Raw genomic sequence first — 14,922 nt, forward strand, 5'->3', positions numbered from 1 at the left:
CGGTTCAGCTGGTGAAGGCACTTGCCAAAAGACCTGACAACCCGAGTTCCACTCCAGAACACACAAATAAAATACAAGAATAGAGGGGAAAAGGCAAATCAAAAACTATTTAATAATAAATATATTTACTGTAACTCCAGCTCCAGGGAACCTGACACCTGTGGCCTCTGGGCAGCTGCACTCCCACGCACACGCACACACATCATAAAAGCCTAAACTTTCTTTTAGGTGATGAGGCAAAGACTCATTGTAAAAGTGCTTGTTACCCAAGTATGGAGACCTAGATTCAAATCCTCAATACCCATCTAAAATGCCAGGGGTGGGGTGCATGAGCCTATGATTCCAGTGCTCGGAGTAGAGACAGGCAGATCTACCCGGAGCTCCCGGCCAGCCAGCCTAGCCAAAACGGGGAAAAAAAAATAAGATGGGGAAGCAATAACCTGAGCTGGCCTCTGTGTATGCACACAACCACAAAGGTATTTTTTAAAAATACAATTACTAAAAACAAAACAAAAAAAAAAAAACCTGTTTTTTTACAATAGATTTGGGAAAGTTAATGAGCCCAGACAGCGCCCCTAGAGACAAGACTCAAACCGGGTGTCAACATCCCGCAGGCCCCGCCCACCCGTCTTAGCCCCGCCCCGGCGGCCGGGCGCCCTGACAGCGGATCCGCAGGCAGTTCCTGCACGGCTGCGTTTTCGGCAGCAGAGCTGGGCGCGGATCCGCGGCTCGGGGACAGGTGACACTGCGCGGGACGACCCGAGTGGCCGACAGGCGGGAGGAGGTGGGCATTCCGCGGGGACGTGACCGTGGGCTGCGGCGGTAGGCGCGGGGGTCGCTCCGACCCGTCAGGGGTCGCCGCGACGCCCGGGATCCGCTGCAACGCGCCCTTCCGGCTTCGGAGCCGGGGGCGGGGCCGGCGCTGCGCGGCCAGCCAACCCCGTGCCTTCATGCAAATGAGGGCTTGGTGACGCCTCGGAGCCTCTTCAGCGCCCCCTTCCGGGGTCCGCGGCCAAGGGGCGGAGTCTGGGTTGCGCGGCCAGCCAACCGCGCTCGCGTATGCAAATATACGCAGGCCCCGCCCCCAGGCGCGGCCCGCCGGGTCCTCCTGCCGCCTGCAGACCGCGGGCCGGACGCTCAGGCCCCAACGCTGCTTGCAGTTCGCGCCCCGCCGTCGGGGGGCGCCCGAGCGCCGCGGCCCCGCGCATGCCCGCCCGGGAGCGCCCGCAGCCCCGCCCAGCCGGCCCCAGGCCCCGCCCAGCCGGCCCCAAGCCCCGCCCAGCCGGCCCCCAGCCCCGGGTGAGTGCCCGTGTGGGAGCCTCTACCTGGGGGGAACCCCGCTTCCTGACACCTCTTAACCGCGATCCCTGCTGCTGTGCAGACGCTGGTGTCTGGAAGCCGGGAGCCCCACGCTCACCCTCCGCAGTGTCAGCCGGGGCCGGGCGGGCTCCGCACGAGGCCCCGGAAGATCGTGTTTGAGGACGAGCTACGTCCCCGGGCCCCATTGCACGAAGAAAAGCCTCCCAAAGCCCCGGGACCCAGTCCCAACCCAGTGCCCGACTATGAGCTGTGAGTGCCCCATTGTGGCTTTTTGTTGTAAAGCCGGTGGGTCTGGCCTTGTAGCCCAGGCTAGCCTCTTAAAGGTCATGAACCTCCTGCCTCAGCCCTGAGTCACCACGCTCGTGGTCCCTCCCTGCTTTTTAAAGCCTGGGAACTAGGAAGGATCAGTACCGAGCTAGGAAAGGTACTGGGGGCATTAGTTGGGGGTCCCAGCATGGGCAAAGGAAAGCCAGTTGCCGTGACGGAGGGGAAAGGCAGATCTCCCCCCACTCACGCCGACCCCTTTTCCGATCTGGTAGTAAGTACCCGCCGGTGAGCAGCAGGAGGGATCGGAGCCGCTATGCCGCTGTGTTCGAGGACCAGCGCGGAGAGTTCTCGGAGCTCCAGCGCGAGGTGGGGGCCACGCAGGCCAAGCTCCGGCAGCTGGAGGCCCTGCTGATGTCACTGCCCCCACCGCGCAGCCAGGTCAGCCCCGGGGCCTCCAGGGTGCTCCCTCTACCGGGTGGGCACTGCCATCACAGCCCTGTCCGCCCTGCCCACCCTTCTGAGCCCCTGCCCCGCCTCGCCTTTCAGAAGGAGGCTCAGGTGGCAGCGCGTGTCTGGAGAGAGTTTGAGAAGAAGCGGGCGGTGAGTGAGACTCCTGGGTCTGTGGCCTCTGGTCCGGTCCTGAAACTGGGACCGCGTATGCGGTTTATAAAAAAAAAATCTTGAGGACCTCAGGTTAGCGTGCCAAGAGGACTTCCTCAGCTCTCGTTCCCCCAGGATCCTGGCTTCCTGGATAAGCAGGCTCGCTGTCACTACCTGAAGGGTAAACTGAGGCACCTCAAGTCCCAGATCCGAAAATTCGATGACCAAGAGGACAGCGACCGTGAGGACTCTGTGTACTTCTGAGTGTCCTGGAGATGGTGGTGGCTTCTCGTCCGCTGAGAAGCCACACTCCAGTTCTTCCAGGGGAAGCAAGTCCTATTGAGAATCCCAGAGAATAAACATGGATTAGACCCCTTCTGTGTGCAGCTGCCTAAAAGCATTTCTTCATTTTACGGGGGGTAGAGGGGGATGATGAGGTTCAGAGACACGGATCTGTCCAAGGTCACAGATGGGAGCAACAGTTGTGTAGATTCCAGTATCCGGGAGGCAGAGATAGAGGCGTAAGTTGGGGACATCCTGGGCTACATGATGAGACCTTCCGAAACTAATGTTATGGAGACATGGCCCCTGCCTGAGGCTTCCTGGGCGATGTATGGGACCTGTGTGCAGGAGGCACACTGTGGTCCCCTCCTCTGTGCATAGGTCCTGGCTTTAGCTGGCCTTGGTGTTTAGGGTGATGTTGCAGACACTAGGCTGTGTGTGTTGTCTGGGAATCCCCTGAGCCACAGAGGATAAAAAAGCCAGGCCAATTCCAGGTCAGGAGTCCAGTTCTGGCCACACGGACAGTCAGTTACACCCTGGTCCTAGAAAGGTGGCAGTTCAAAACCAGCAGGCCCCAGGCGTTTTCCAACAGGAGGGGCCACATGTGTGGGGTTTTGTAGGAAAGCTGCTCAGGTGGGGATTGAACACAGGCCTTGGGCACGCTAAGCGCAGATCCGGTGCTCAATCCCACCCTCAAGTTGGGCCCCTAACTCTCCGGAACTTTTTTTTTTCTCCCTGAGTCAAGGTTTCTCTATGTAGCCATGGCTGTCCAGGAACTCACTTTGTAGAGCAGGCTGGTTTCAAACTCTCAGAGATCCCCCTGCCTCTGCCCCTGCTGGGATAAAAGGCGTCACCACCATAGCTGGGCTACTTTCATCACCACACGGCAATGCAGTTAAATTCACATTTCAAAGTTCTTTGTGGCAATGTTAGAAAAAGTGATTTATGTTACTTGAGAGAAGAAATTGAACTCAAATTGACCCCAATATAAAAGGTAGATTGAAGCCAGATGTGGTGGCTCATGCCTTTAATCGGGAGGTAGAGGCAGGTAGATCTCTTGAGTTCGAGGCCAGCCTGGGCTACAGAGTTCTAGGACAGCCAGGGCTACACAGAGAAACCCTGTCTCAAGAAACAAAAAAATAAAAAGGTAGCTTGATCCCTGAAAAACACCGGAGGGCTTCAGGCGTGGCTTGACCCATCGAGTGCAAAAATGTCTTGGGAAAGCTTCTACCAGGGGCTTATCTCTCCACAGGAGGCATGGCTTCCACTCCCCTGGAGCCTGCTGAGTACAGGTTAGACCCTGGGGTTACTTCCCCAGCATGGCAGAAGAAAAGGTAAGACTGAGCAAGTAGGGGAATATCTTTATTATTGGCCATGATTTCATCATCTCAGAGTGCCCATCATGGGCCATGTATCCAGGGTCCCTCCCGGCCCACAGTACCCTGCCCCGCTGCAGTGGCCCTTCCAGATACCAGCCCCACACCTATCACAGCGGGGTCACCAGCACACTGGCTCCAGACCCTCAGCCCCACGCTAACCAGGGGCTGCCAGGAGGACAAGGCTGAGGCCTGGGAGAGCAAATTCTTTTTGGTTTCAAGATTAATTAAAAAACAAAACAGACAAATATTTCACAGTCTTTTAAAAAAGAATCAGTCTTAGGAGAAAAGCTGGGGCCCTGACCCCAGGGCCCCTGCAAGGTCCCAGCATCCTTGTGTCCTGGAAGGTGTCCATCACTAGCCGGAGCCGTAGGGCCAGTTGAAGGTGCTCCCTGAAAGTAGCATGTCTCGGATGAGCGTCTCGATCGGTGTCTTGCCAACCAGGCGCATGAAGAATAGCTGGGAGATGAGGGTCGCTGGCACAGCACGCAAGGCCGGCAGGCGCAGCAGCAGGCGCCCGAAGCGCTGGGGCTGCGATGGGTACTGGGCGCGCACATACTCGGTGAGGGCCACCTGTGCCTTCTCCTGCAGGCTCTCCACATGGGCCGGGTCTGAAAGGCCACAAGCATCTGCAGGAAGAAGACACCAGTCACGTCTGCGGACGCAGGACGAGCAGCCTACAGGAGGGTAGGGATGCCCCCAGGGGAAGCAGAGGTGGACCCAGGACACGAATGAGGCTATCTAAGCCAGTGTCCACCACAGACAAGCTCTGTAGAACCGAGGGAACAGGCTCAGGGAGCTTTGCCCATGTGCAGAACCCTCAGGGCCACCCCATGGATGGGAGTTACTAAGGGCGGGTCAGATCAGCACTACTGATCTGCCTCTTTGTGGGAGGGGCCTCCAAGCCACGCCCCTAACCCCTTCTGAGCCACGCCCACGCGAAGAGCAGGGCCAGGACATCCCTTTTAAAGTTTTTTCAGGTGAGGAATTAGACAGTATCTGGCTCTGCGGTCCTGGAACTCACTAGTCTCTTGCCACAGCCCACCGAAAGGCTGAGATGACAGGCCAGCACTACGCCACCACGCATTCTGACGAGGTCCTGGGGACCAGAGTTACAGGTCCCATCTCGGGATCTCTAACGAGCACTGCCTACGTCACCCCGTCCCTCCTGATCACGGCAAAGGCATGCCATCGCAGTGAGTGGCCCCTGAGGTGTGGCCTAGGGTAGAGCCTAGCTCCTGCCTGCCCGGGCAAGAATGGTCATCAGCTATGTCCTCCCACCAAGGGGGCGTGACCCCAGAACAGATGCCGGGGCCCGGGACAGTTTCAGAGTCCAGTGGCGTACTGTCTGGGTAAGCTGGGGGCAAGATGGGGCAAATCAGGGGTAGGACCCGCAGCATGGCCTGTGGCGGATGCAGGGATGTCACCTGCAAAAGGGTGTGACCCGAGGCAGTGGCCTCTCAGCCTGGCTGGGGACTGGCCCAGGTTGGCTGGCCTTACCTGGGAGGGAAGAGCATGTCCTGGGGCGGAGGCCTGGATCAGTGTGGGGACCATAGCGGGGCTAGGGGCGTGGCCAGCCTGGGGGCGTGGCTTTGGGCTGGACGTGGCTTGAGTCTGGCTGGGAGCCTGGTCTGTGCCAGGGCCGGGGCGCTTAGCGGCGGGGCTTGTCCGTGGGGACGGGCTGCTATCTGGGGCCTGACTACTTGGATGCGCCCGGGGAGCAAGGAGCCTGTCTGGGGCGTGGCCTGTGGGAGAGGGGCCTGTCTGGGGCGTGGCCTGTGGGAGAGGAGCCTGTCTGGGGCGTGGCCTGCGGGAGAGGGGCCTGTCTGGGGCGTGGCCTGCCGGAGAGGAGCCTGTCTGGGGCGTGGCCTGCGGGAGAGGGGCCTGTCTGGGGCGTGGCCTGCCGGAGAGGGTCAGCCTGCGGGCGTGGCCTGGCCGGGCCGGAGCAGGCGGGCGGGGCGGGCTCACCAGGCGTGAAGAGCGCGATGGCCTTGAGGCAGCCGTACTCGGCGGCGTCCACCTGCAGGCGGCCCAGCTTGTCCACCTGCTCCTGGAAGGCGCGCACCTGGTCCATGAAGGCCACCGCGCGCTCGGCAGCCATGGGCGCGGCGTGCAGCCCCGCGGCGGCCAGGAGCGGCGCCGTGTGCAGCGGCAGCGCCGCCTGCGCCGCGTTCAGCACGAACAACTCGCTCCAGCTGAGCCGCAGCAGCGCCACCTGGTCGGCGGCCGGCAGCTCGGGGAAGAAGGGCGCGTGGCGGGCCCACTCGACCGTGCTGAACAGCAGGCGCGCCGCCAGCTCGCACACGTTGTCGATGCCCAGCACGGCGCCGCCGCCGCCGAAGCGCCCGGCCGCGGGGTAGGGCTCGGCGCGCAGCAGCTGCGCGATCAGCTCGGACACCGGCGGCCCCGCGAACGGCTCGACGCCCGCCGCGCCGGGGGGACTGCAGGCCGCGGGACCCGGGAGCGCGTGCGGGATTCGGCCGCGCTGCACGGCTGCGGAGACAGGGCGGCGTCAGGCGTCGGTGCGGGAGGGCCACCCCCACCCCGTGTGGCAGCACAGGGCACCATCCCCAGGACCTCCACCCGCCGGACACCCTCCTCCTGCACCGTGGAGGCCACGTGGGTCAATCACCGGGAACTGGATCTGTTCCTGGCCTCTCCCACCACTCACAACTCCCCAGTGGGGCCACATCGCCATAGTGGCATGGTTGTGGTCCCCAAGGGCAGTGGCTGCCATTGTTACCTTTGCCCATGGTCATCCCAGCCTTGGAGTATGGAGGCAGGAAGGTCAGGAGTTCAAGGCTAGCCTCAGTACAAAATAATTTTGAGGCCAGCCTAGGATACACGAGACCCTGTTTCAAAAATCACTGAGAAGAGAATCCAATGCTTATCTGAGTCCTCATCACGGACAGGGTGGAAAGCAAACTGAGGCATGGAGGAGCACAGGTATTTTAGCAGGGAGAAGGCAGCCTGGGCATGGAGCCAGGAGGCGGCTAACGAGTGTGCTTTAATGAGCCGACACCTGTCTCACTGGTGGGTGAACTCCAGGTCAATCCAGCTGGAGCCAGAGCCAGGGATGCAGGGAGCACAGGAAGGGACCCGGCACAGACTCGATGCTCGGGGAGTCTCCTAGCCTCCTGTCCCATAGCTGGACAAGATCCCCGGTTCTCCCTCCGTTCTCGGGAGCTCCGTCCGCTCACAAACTGCAGACACCCTCACCACTGCTCCCTCATGAGCCCTCCAGGTCCTTTGCCCAGAATGTTCCAAGCCTCAAAAGCCCACCCCTCCCCTGCCCTTGTCTTCTTCCTCCAGTCTAGACCGCTGGAGTTCAAATCCCAGCACCCATCTGTTCTCTGTGCCTCGGTGTCCTCAAATGTCAAATGCAGCAGATGACCACTAAGCTACGTGTATGAGAATCGACGTGACTTTGCTTCTAACAGTGCCTGTCAGGGGTGAAGGGCTGGGTGGTTGGTAAACCCAGCCAAGAGCCATTTATTGAACACCTACTCTGTGTGCCAGACCCTGGAGCAGGCCTGGAGATGTACGGGTGAAGGGTGCCAGTTTCAGAGCAAGGTAGACATAAGCCTGTGACCCCAGGAACTAACCCTAAGGACAGGAGGGAGGGGCCCGGCCCACATTTGGAAGGAACAGCTGTGCAAAGGCCCCGAGGCAGGAAGGCACTGGGAGCAGGAGTCCTGGTGACCGGCTGGAGATCACAGGCGATGATTAGAGACCTATCGGGACTCTCCATCTAACCGACAAGTTAGGACAGAGATCCAGGCTGGGCAAGGGCAGGAGCCACCTTCAAACTTAGAGGGACAGAAGGCGCCATCAGACAAGGCTGATGATGTTTTTCGTTGTGTGTGGATGTCATTTTTTTCTAACCAAGTTTTGCTATGTAGCCCAAGTTGACTTCAAACTGGAGATCCTCCTGCCTCAGCCTCGTAAGTACTGGGATGACAAGCCTGGGCCACTATGCCTGACTCTCCAGTCCAAAGCAGACCTTAAGCAGTGGCCATACTCGGATCCTCAGAAGCCCCGCAAGAAAGTGACCAATGTCAAAGCAAGCAACAGGTGGCCTGCTACCCTGGCCTCCCCTCCCCTCCCAGCCCAGGCTCCCAACCCTCAGGGCTCTGTGTGGCTGCCCCTGGGTTGCACCTGAATTCTAGAGGGACCTGACAGAATCTGAGGCCCAGGTGTCCAGTGTGTCTGTCCACCCAGGTCCCCTGGGCAGGGGCAGGCAGCTGGGCCTCCCTCAGGCAGCCTTTGGCTGTAATCTGAGTCCTGCCTTCAGCAAACATACAGAGCAGAGAGTCAACAAATTAAAAAAATAAAAATAAAAGTCCTAGTTGGGAGAGGGAGGAGGAGGTCACTAAGGGAAGAGCCCAGCTGTGGCCGGCCACACCCCGTGGCTACTCACCCTCCTTGCGCATGCCCACCCGGAAGCACTTCTTGAGGCGGCAGTACTGACACTGGTTCCGGTGGTGCTGGTCGATCTGACAGTCTCGGTTAGACCTGGGGGCAGAGGCCAGGGTCCCCAGTGACACCACATCCTCCGTGCCTGTGAACCCTTGGGGAACACCGGGTGGGGCTCCCTAGACTGTGATGGTAGCCCCAAAGGCCTGGTGTAGGAATCGGATTGCAATGGGTGTTGGAGTCTGTCTGAATAAAAGTTCCCCAAGAGCGCAGAGGGGGAGAAGCCTCTTCTGGCAGGGACAAGGTGAGACAGATGTGAAACTCCAAAGGATGGAGAGTGGATCCTTTTCATTCTACCTGGTCACCACCAGGCCGAGAGGCAGCTGTAATGGAGTCATCGCCCTGTGTGGCCCCAGCATTACAGTCTGTCATAAGAATGAATGAATGAATGAGAGGCTGGAGAGATGGCTCAAGGGTTAAGAGCACTGGCTGCTCCTCCAGAGGACCAGGGTTCAATTCCCAGCACCCACATGGCAGCTCACAACGGTCTGTAACTCCAAGATCTGACATCCTCACACAGACATGCATGCAGGCAAAACACCAATGCACATAAAAGAAAAATAAATCATTTTAAAAAAAAGAAAGAATAACAGGGCTTTTTCTCCTCTGAGAACCCCACCCCCGGTCTCTCCATAAGCCCAGGATTCTTCCTCTGGTCAGCCCTTGGAGAATGCCTTGCCCTGCCCAATCTGGGCACCCAGGAGCATCCAGACACAGAGTAGAAATTCGAGAAAGAAATCAAGCCCAGAGCTGGGCCCTGGCTTCTCCCCCAGCCCGATCCTGTACCAGACACCCGCTGATGCGCTATACAGGGACACCGAGCAGAGGGTACTGGGGGGCTCCAGGGACAGCCTCCAGCCCCAGCAGGGGGGCTCTGGCCAGGGTTAGGAGAGCCCACACCCCGTGGCTTCTAAAGGCCCCAGGAAGGGGCCCAGCTGGGGCAGAGGGAACTCAGACACAGCCAGAACAAAGCCAGCGGCCAGGCGGGAGGTGGAGGATCAGGGCGGCCAGGCGGAACTGGCCAGGCCCTGGGTGGGTGAGCAGGCCTGCTCAGGGAAGGCCTTCTGCCTTGCCTTTCCAACTGCATGACTGGGACAGATTAAATCCCACAAAACGCAGTAAGTTCTTCCAGCTACCGCACCTAAAGTGTATGTGCTTTTCCCAAAGGCATGGCCTAGTTCCAATTGCTGTCCTTGCTTTGTATCTCTGTCGTTTGGGATGGGGGCGGGGAGGAGCACTGTCCCCTCACGATGCTGTCCAGGCTGCCCTCAGACTTCTGGGCTCAAGCCATCCTCCTGCTCCAGCCTCCTGAGTGTGACACAACTGCCCAACAGGATCTGAGCAGACCCTGCTCATGCACGGGTCAGGCTCCCTGACCCTCTCAGCTCAGAACGTGGGGCCCACTCGCTGGCTGGGCCGACCTGACAGTGCCACCCACTGCACCCTCACCTGGGGTTTCCTCTTCTGCCTGCCAGGGCCGTGAGGCCATTTCCCGATGACCCCCTCCAAAGAGCTGCTGACCCACTCGGGTTCAGGGAGGGACACTGGCCACACAAGGTCACACAAGGTAGGAACCCAGAGAGCAGGTGGGACCCGAACCTGCCCAACCCCCTCTATCCTCCCCAAAGACCCAGCCAAACCTAGCAAACTCCTTCCAGACACAAGAATGAGGCCAAAGTCTGGTGGCCCAGTTACAGCTGGAGGAGGGGGGCAAGGCAGGTCCCCACTAAGTCCACACTCTAACACGGTGGCAGCCCCCAACTGAGCGGCCATCAGCCAGTAACCTCGGGGGGGGGGACACGAAAAAACCAAAACCAAACAAAACCCAACTCCACATTCCACTAACTCCTCATCCCACCAACTGCACATCCCGGCGCCCACGGCTCCACTCGCTAAGCCCATGGGGCCAAGACCCTTACGTTGACCCGGGGCAGCCTACCACTTCTCTGGGGTCAGCTCTGGGCACCCGGGAGACCGGGCTGTCTGCCCTGCTCTAAGGCCCTGCCGGATGGTGGGGTGCAGAGCTCAGCTTCTGCATGCCCAGACAGAAAGTGGTCTGCAACCCCTGGCCTGAGCACCCAACCTCCTCTCCAAGGGACTTTCTGTCCCCGGCGGCTGCCAGGAAGCAAGGCCACGCCCTGCCGGGCCCCGAAAAGGGGTCGGCATCTCCCACGGGTCTCTCGCTCCTAGAGCGGCCCCAAAGTTTAAAGGCTCGTCCGGGAGCCCCAAGGCTGTACCAGCCCCGGAGTGGGGGGTGCGGTCAATTCCGGTGGCCTTGCTGGCCCTCCGGCGGCGGCTTCCGGTGACCCAGAGCCCATGGGGTGCCCCTCTGATGGCCAGGCCCAGGTCCCCATGTTCAGCAGCCCCCCGCCGCCGGCGAGGGCGGCCATCCCCAGCCACCCGGGCGTCCCTCCAGCTGCCCGTGCCGGGGCGACTTTGGAAGTGATATTTGACCCAAGGGCGCGCCGGATCGATCCGCGCGGCCGCAGACAATGGCCCCTGGACGCCGCCAGCCCCGCGATGCGACCTGCACGTCTGACTCCCGCGGGGCACCACGCGTGACGGGCCTCCACGGGAAAGGGGGCTCTGGGGGCTGGAAAGGGGGTCCCCACTCCTGACATCACCCCCGAGCCCTCCCCGCGCGGCAGAACCAGCTCTCCAGAGCAGGAGGAGAGGAGCAAAGACCACCTGCGGGGGTGCGGGGAGGGGGGTGGTGGTGACCTGCACGCATGCATCGCCAACTGTATACCCGATCACAGCCGAAGCCGTGCCCGTGGCCTGGGCGGGGATACGGGTGCGGGAAAGGTCAGCGCCAGGCCCAAGGTGACCGAGCAGGTCCGGGCCGGCCCGGTGGCCGCGCGTGGGGCTCACCGGCAGGTGTAGCTCAGGTTGCGGCGGATGCTGCGCTTGAAGAAACTCTTGCAGCCCTCGCAGGTGAACACGCCGTAGTGCTTGCCGCTGGACTTGTCCCCGCACACCACGCAGTCCACCTGCAGCCCCGGGCGCTCCTCGTCGCCCGGCTCCGCGTCGCTGGCCACCCCGGGAGGCGACGCCGAGTCGTCCTCGGTCGCGCGTGGGTAGCTCCCGCCGGCCTTGTCCACGCCGTTCGTGTCGCCTCCGGGGCCGCCCCAGCCACTGGTCACCATGGCCATAGCCCCAGGGACGGCGGGGCCGGGGCGCCCCGGGGCGAGTCCGTCCCCTCCGGGCACGCCTGGCGACCCGAGGGGGACCCGGCTACCCCGCGCGCATGCAGCCCGCGCGCTCGGGGGGGCTCGGGTCGCACCCCCCGAAAAAAGTTTTTCGGCAACTTCCTGCGGCCGGTCCGCGCGCCCGGCAGGAACTGGTCGGGCCGGTTCCAGGCCAACTTTCCCACGCGTGCCCGCGGCCGACGGGGGCGCGCTAGAGGCGCGGGTCTGGGGCGCCCGGGTCCCGTGGTCCGGAGTCCTGGGGACCCGGTGGGGACGCGCGGGCCATGGCCCGGCCCCGCCGCCCAGGCCAACTTAGGAGCTCGCCATCCGAGGGCGCGCGCGCGCCCCCGAGCCCGGGGGGAAACTTTGGCCGCAAGTTGAGCGGCGAGGGGGGGAGGGGCGGCGGGAGCGCGCGCCGGAGCCCGGGAGTCCCGGACGCCGCGCGCGGCCGGCCGCCGCCGCCGCCGAGGTCCCGGCGATAGAGCCGGGTGGGGAGTGCGGCCCGCAGCCTCCCCGGGCGCCTCTCCCCGCCGAGCGCGCGCGCGGCCGGCCTGGGCCTGCGCCTGGGCCCGAGCCTCGGCCTCGCCCTGGTGGCGCTCGCCGCCGGCCCCGCGCTGCGGCCGGCCTGACACCCGCGTTCCATCGGCGCCGGCGGGGGCGGGGCGGGGGCGCGCGGCGCGGCCGGGGGCGGGCGCTCGTTGCCCCGGCGACGGCCGCCCTTATAAGGGCATGGGGGTAGCCGCGCGCCGCCCGGAGCCGTGGGCCGGCGAGAGGGCGGGGCGGGGCGCGCGGCTGACCCTCCCCCACGCGGCCGCGCGGCCTTAACCCCTGCGCGCCCTGCCCCGGGCCCTGCAGGGGCCTGCGCCACCGCGCGGCTCTCCGCCGCCGCCGCGCCCCCGGGGGGACAGCTGCACCCGGCACGCCCCGCCGCACACGCGCGCGCTCCGCATTGCTCCGCACGGCTGCCAGCTGGAGCCGGCCGCCCCCCACCTCCACTCCCTCCCCGATCCCCAAAGTCCCCGCGGCCGGTCCCGCCCCCGCCCCGCGCGCTCCGCTCCGGTGAACACCTGGTGCCCCGAGTCTGGGGGTGGGGTGGGGGGACGCGGCCTCACCAGGCCTGCTGGCCGCGCCGTGAGGTCAAGGGGTCCCCCCCCCCCGTCCTTTCAGGCTTCGGGGCGGGGGAAAGGCAGGGCGCCCGGCGCCCCCGGCGTGGCCTGAGGCGGCCGGAAGGCGTGCCAGCCCCTGGCTGTTGTCCCCGGTCCCCCTTCATTTCCTTTTCTTTCTCTGCTTCATAGAAAGGGCTCGGCTTGGTGACCGCCTGGGCCACAGATGTCTCCCCCGCTCCCAGGAGCCTCCCAGCTGCCGCCACGCCCCTGAGCCTCCCGGGGGGCGCCCCCCCCCCAGACCCAAGTTTACTGCAGCAAGCATTTATTAAGCTCCCTTTATATGCAAGGCACCTCCAGGGCAAGCATTTATTAAGCTCCCTTCCCGTTTGAGGCCTAGGTGAGGAGCTGAGGCCTGACTCCTGGTCTGTTAACGTTTAACCCATTCACTGGCTGGAAAAGCGCCTCCCGGGGTGACCTTTCACCCCTGAGTCACGGTTCTGCCCGCCAGGCCTGTTCTGCCTCCTGCACATGCCTGGGTCCAGTATGGACACCGGGGCACGCGGCCGGGACTCCCTGTGCGCCCTAACATCTACTCTGCCCCGGAGAGCCTTGTGAAAGTCACCCCACAAGATGAGGCCACACCTGGGGGCGTTAAGGGGAGGGTGAGGTGCAGGTTTCTGCCAGCCAGGGGCATCCAGCCCTGTGCCGCGGACCTGCCCAGAGGAGTCTGCAGGATACCATGTGAGGATCCAGACACGGAAAGCAGCAAGGACTCGGGTTAAACTCGAGCAGGGACTTCCCAGGGATCTGATTAGAACAAGCTCTGCTCTAGTGGAGACAAGGCCTGGGTGGGCCCAGAAGATACAGTAGTTTTGGGGTCAGAGTTGGTTATTTGGGGGGAGGGCAGGGGTCCCAGACTGGCCTGTCCCGGAATCCTTGGTAGCAGTATCTCGGAGAAACAAAGAAAACGGTGTAGGAAAAGACGGCCCTGGAAGGGGGAACGGGTCACAGGAGCCCAAATAAACGGATTTGGGGGACCAGTTTAAGGACGAGTTTGGGGTGGGAGAAGTGAGCAGGAGAGTACAGCTCCTGCCCCAGCCTCCCCGCCGCCCCCTCACTCTCGGGGCCCCAACTGAGGGTGGGCAGGGTCCTGCCACGCCCCCATAACCCCTGCCCGTGGCCCCGAGGTGACATTTGACCTTGTGGCTGCCGAGGACCTGGGGACAAAGACCCTGGTCCCATCTGCCGCTGGGACGTCCGTGGGAACAGCCAGACACTGCGAGCCGCCTGGGAACCGGCCCCCCACCCCGACGGGCGACCTTGGCTGACGACTGACGACCCGGTGGCTAAGGCTCAAGTGTCCTGAGTGGGCAACGGTGCCAAGCCTGAAGACCTGCATCGATTCCAGGGACCTGCATGGTGGCCCGAGACAACCAGAGACCTGTGGGGGGGGAGGGCAGTGAAAGGAGGAAGCTGTCCCCCCACCCCGCCCCCCACCAGCAAGGTGACCTGCCTCACGGCCCCGCGGAGAGTGTGGGGCAAACGCCTCGGTCTCCCTGGGGCACTGTGGCTGTCCCCTGAGGGCAGACAGCTGTTCGGCACACCTGCACAGGTGTGGCCTGCTGGGCCCACTTGCGGGGATAATCCTCCTCTAGGGTTTCAGCCTGGAGGGGACTGCTGGACCCCATCCCAGCATCCTCGGCGAGGGGTGTGGCCCTGTTACATACACAAAACCTTCCTCCTTCCCCGGGACCCCCTTCCAGAAGCCCTGACCTCCTCTCCCCACAAGCACAGGGTGGCCGTGTCTCGACGTCACAGGTGTCCCCACTCAGAGGGTCTCTACCGCAGCTACATTACATGTATTTTTATTATTTTAAATTATGTGTATCTGTGTGCGGACGCCCCAGGAGGCCGGAGGCGCCATCAGATGCGGGTGCTGGGCACTGAACCCTGCTCCTGTACAGCAGCAGTCCGTGCTCTTAACTGCAGAACCGCCTCCCCAGCCCCCGTGCATTGACTCTTTAGATGCTGTCTCGTGGTCCTGGCTGGCCTTAAACTCACGATGTAGTCGAGGAAAGCCTTGAACCGAGTGCTGGCATTACAGACTTCCCTTTGTGTGTGGTGGCCGGGACGGAGCCCAGGGCCTTGCGCATGCCAGGCCGGCACTCTCCCACTTGGTCCCAGCCTCGGTGCTCTACAGAAGCCTCCCACGCGCTTGGCAAGGGCTGTAGACGGGACCCAGGGCCTCCTCCGCACAGGCTGGTGGGATGGGCGGGCAGAGGCCGCTTGAAGGCTTCAAGCGCCCTC

The 14,922-nt window shown here is 62.7% G+C and overlaps 2 protein-coding genes across 4 annotated transcripts; one reads left to right on the plus strand and one right to left on the minus strand.

Moving 5' to 3' along the window:
• Positions 1-623: 623 nt before the first annotated feature.
• Ocel1 (occludin/ELL domain containing 1) lies at positions 624-2,571 on the plus strand. 3 transcript variants are annotated; one of them, XM_028893525.2, is made up of 5 exons: positions 626-1,299; positions 1,382-1,569; positions 1,860-2,025; positions 2,137-2,187; positions 2,323-2,571. In XM_028893525.2, exons 1-5 carry the CDS (start codon positions 1,060-1,062, stop codon positions 2,449-2,451), a joined length of 774 nt encoding a protein of 257 aa, XP_028749358.1. In that variant the 5' UTR covers positions 626-1,059; the 3' UTR covers positions 2,452-2,571. The 3 variants fall into 3 exon arrangements, with proteins under 3 accessions (XP_028749356.1, XP_028749358.1, XP_028749357.1); XM_028893524.2 differs by having other exon boundaries at positions 628-1,299; positions 2,134-2,187; XM_028893523.2 differs by having other exon boundaries at positions 624-1,299; positions 1,860-2,187.
• A 1,243-nt stretch (positions 2,572-3,814) lies between these two features.
• Nr2f6 (nuclear receptor subfamily 2 group F member 6) lies at positions 3,815-12,154 on the minus strand. Its single transcript, XM_028893514.1, has 4 exons — positions 11,193-12,154; positions 8,266-8,360; positions 5,814-6,338; positions 3,815-4,474 (listed from the first exon to the last, which is right to left on the minus strand). Exons 1-4 carry the CDS (start codon positions 11,471-11,473, stop codon positions 4,203-4,205), a joined length of 1,173 nt encoding a protein of 390 aa, XP_028749347.1. The 5' UTR covers positions 11,474-12,154; the 3' UTR covers positions 3,815-4,202.
• Positions 12,155-14,922: the final 2,768 nt, after the last annotated feature.

Source organism: Peromyscus leucopus, chromosome 17 (assembly GCF_004664715.2).
Source record: "Peromyscus leucopus breed LL Stock chromosome 17, UCI_PerLeu_2.1, whole genome shotgun sequence".
Taxonomy (NCBI): domain Eukaryota; kingdom Metazoa; phylum Chordata; class Mammalia; order Rodentia; family Cricetidae; genus Peromyscus; species Peromyscus leucopus.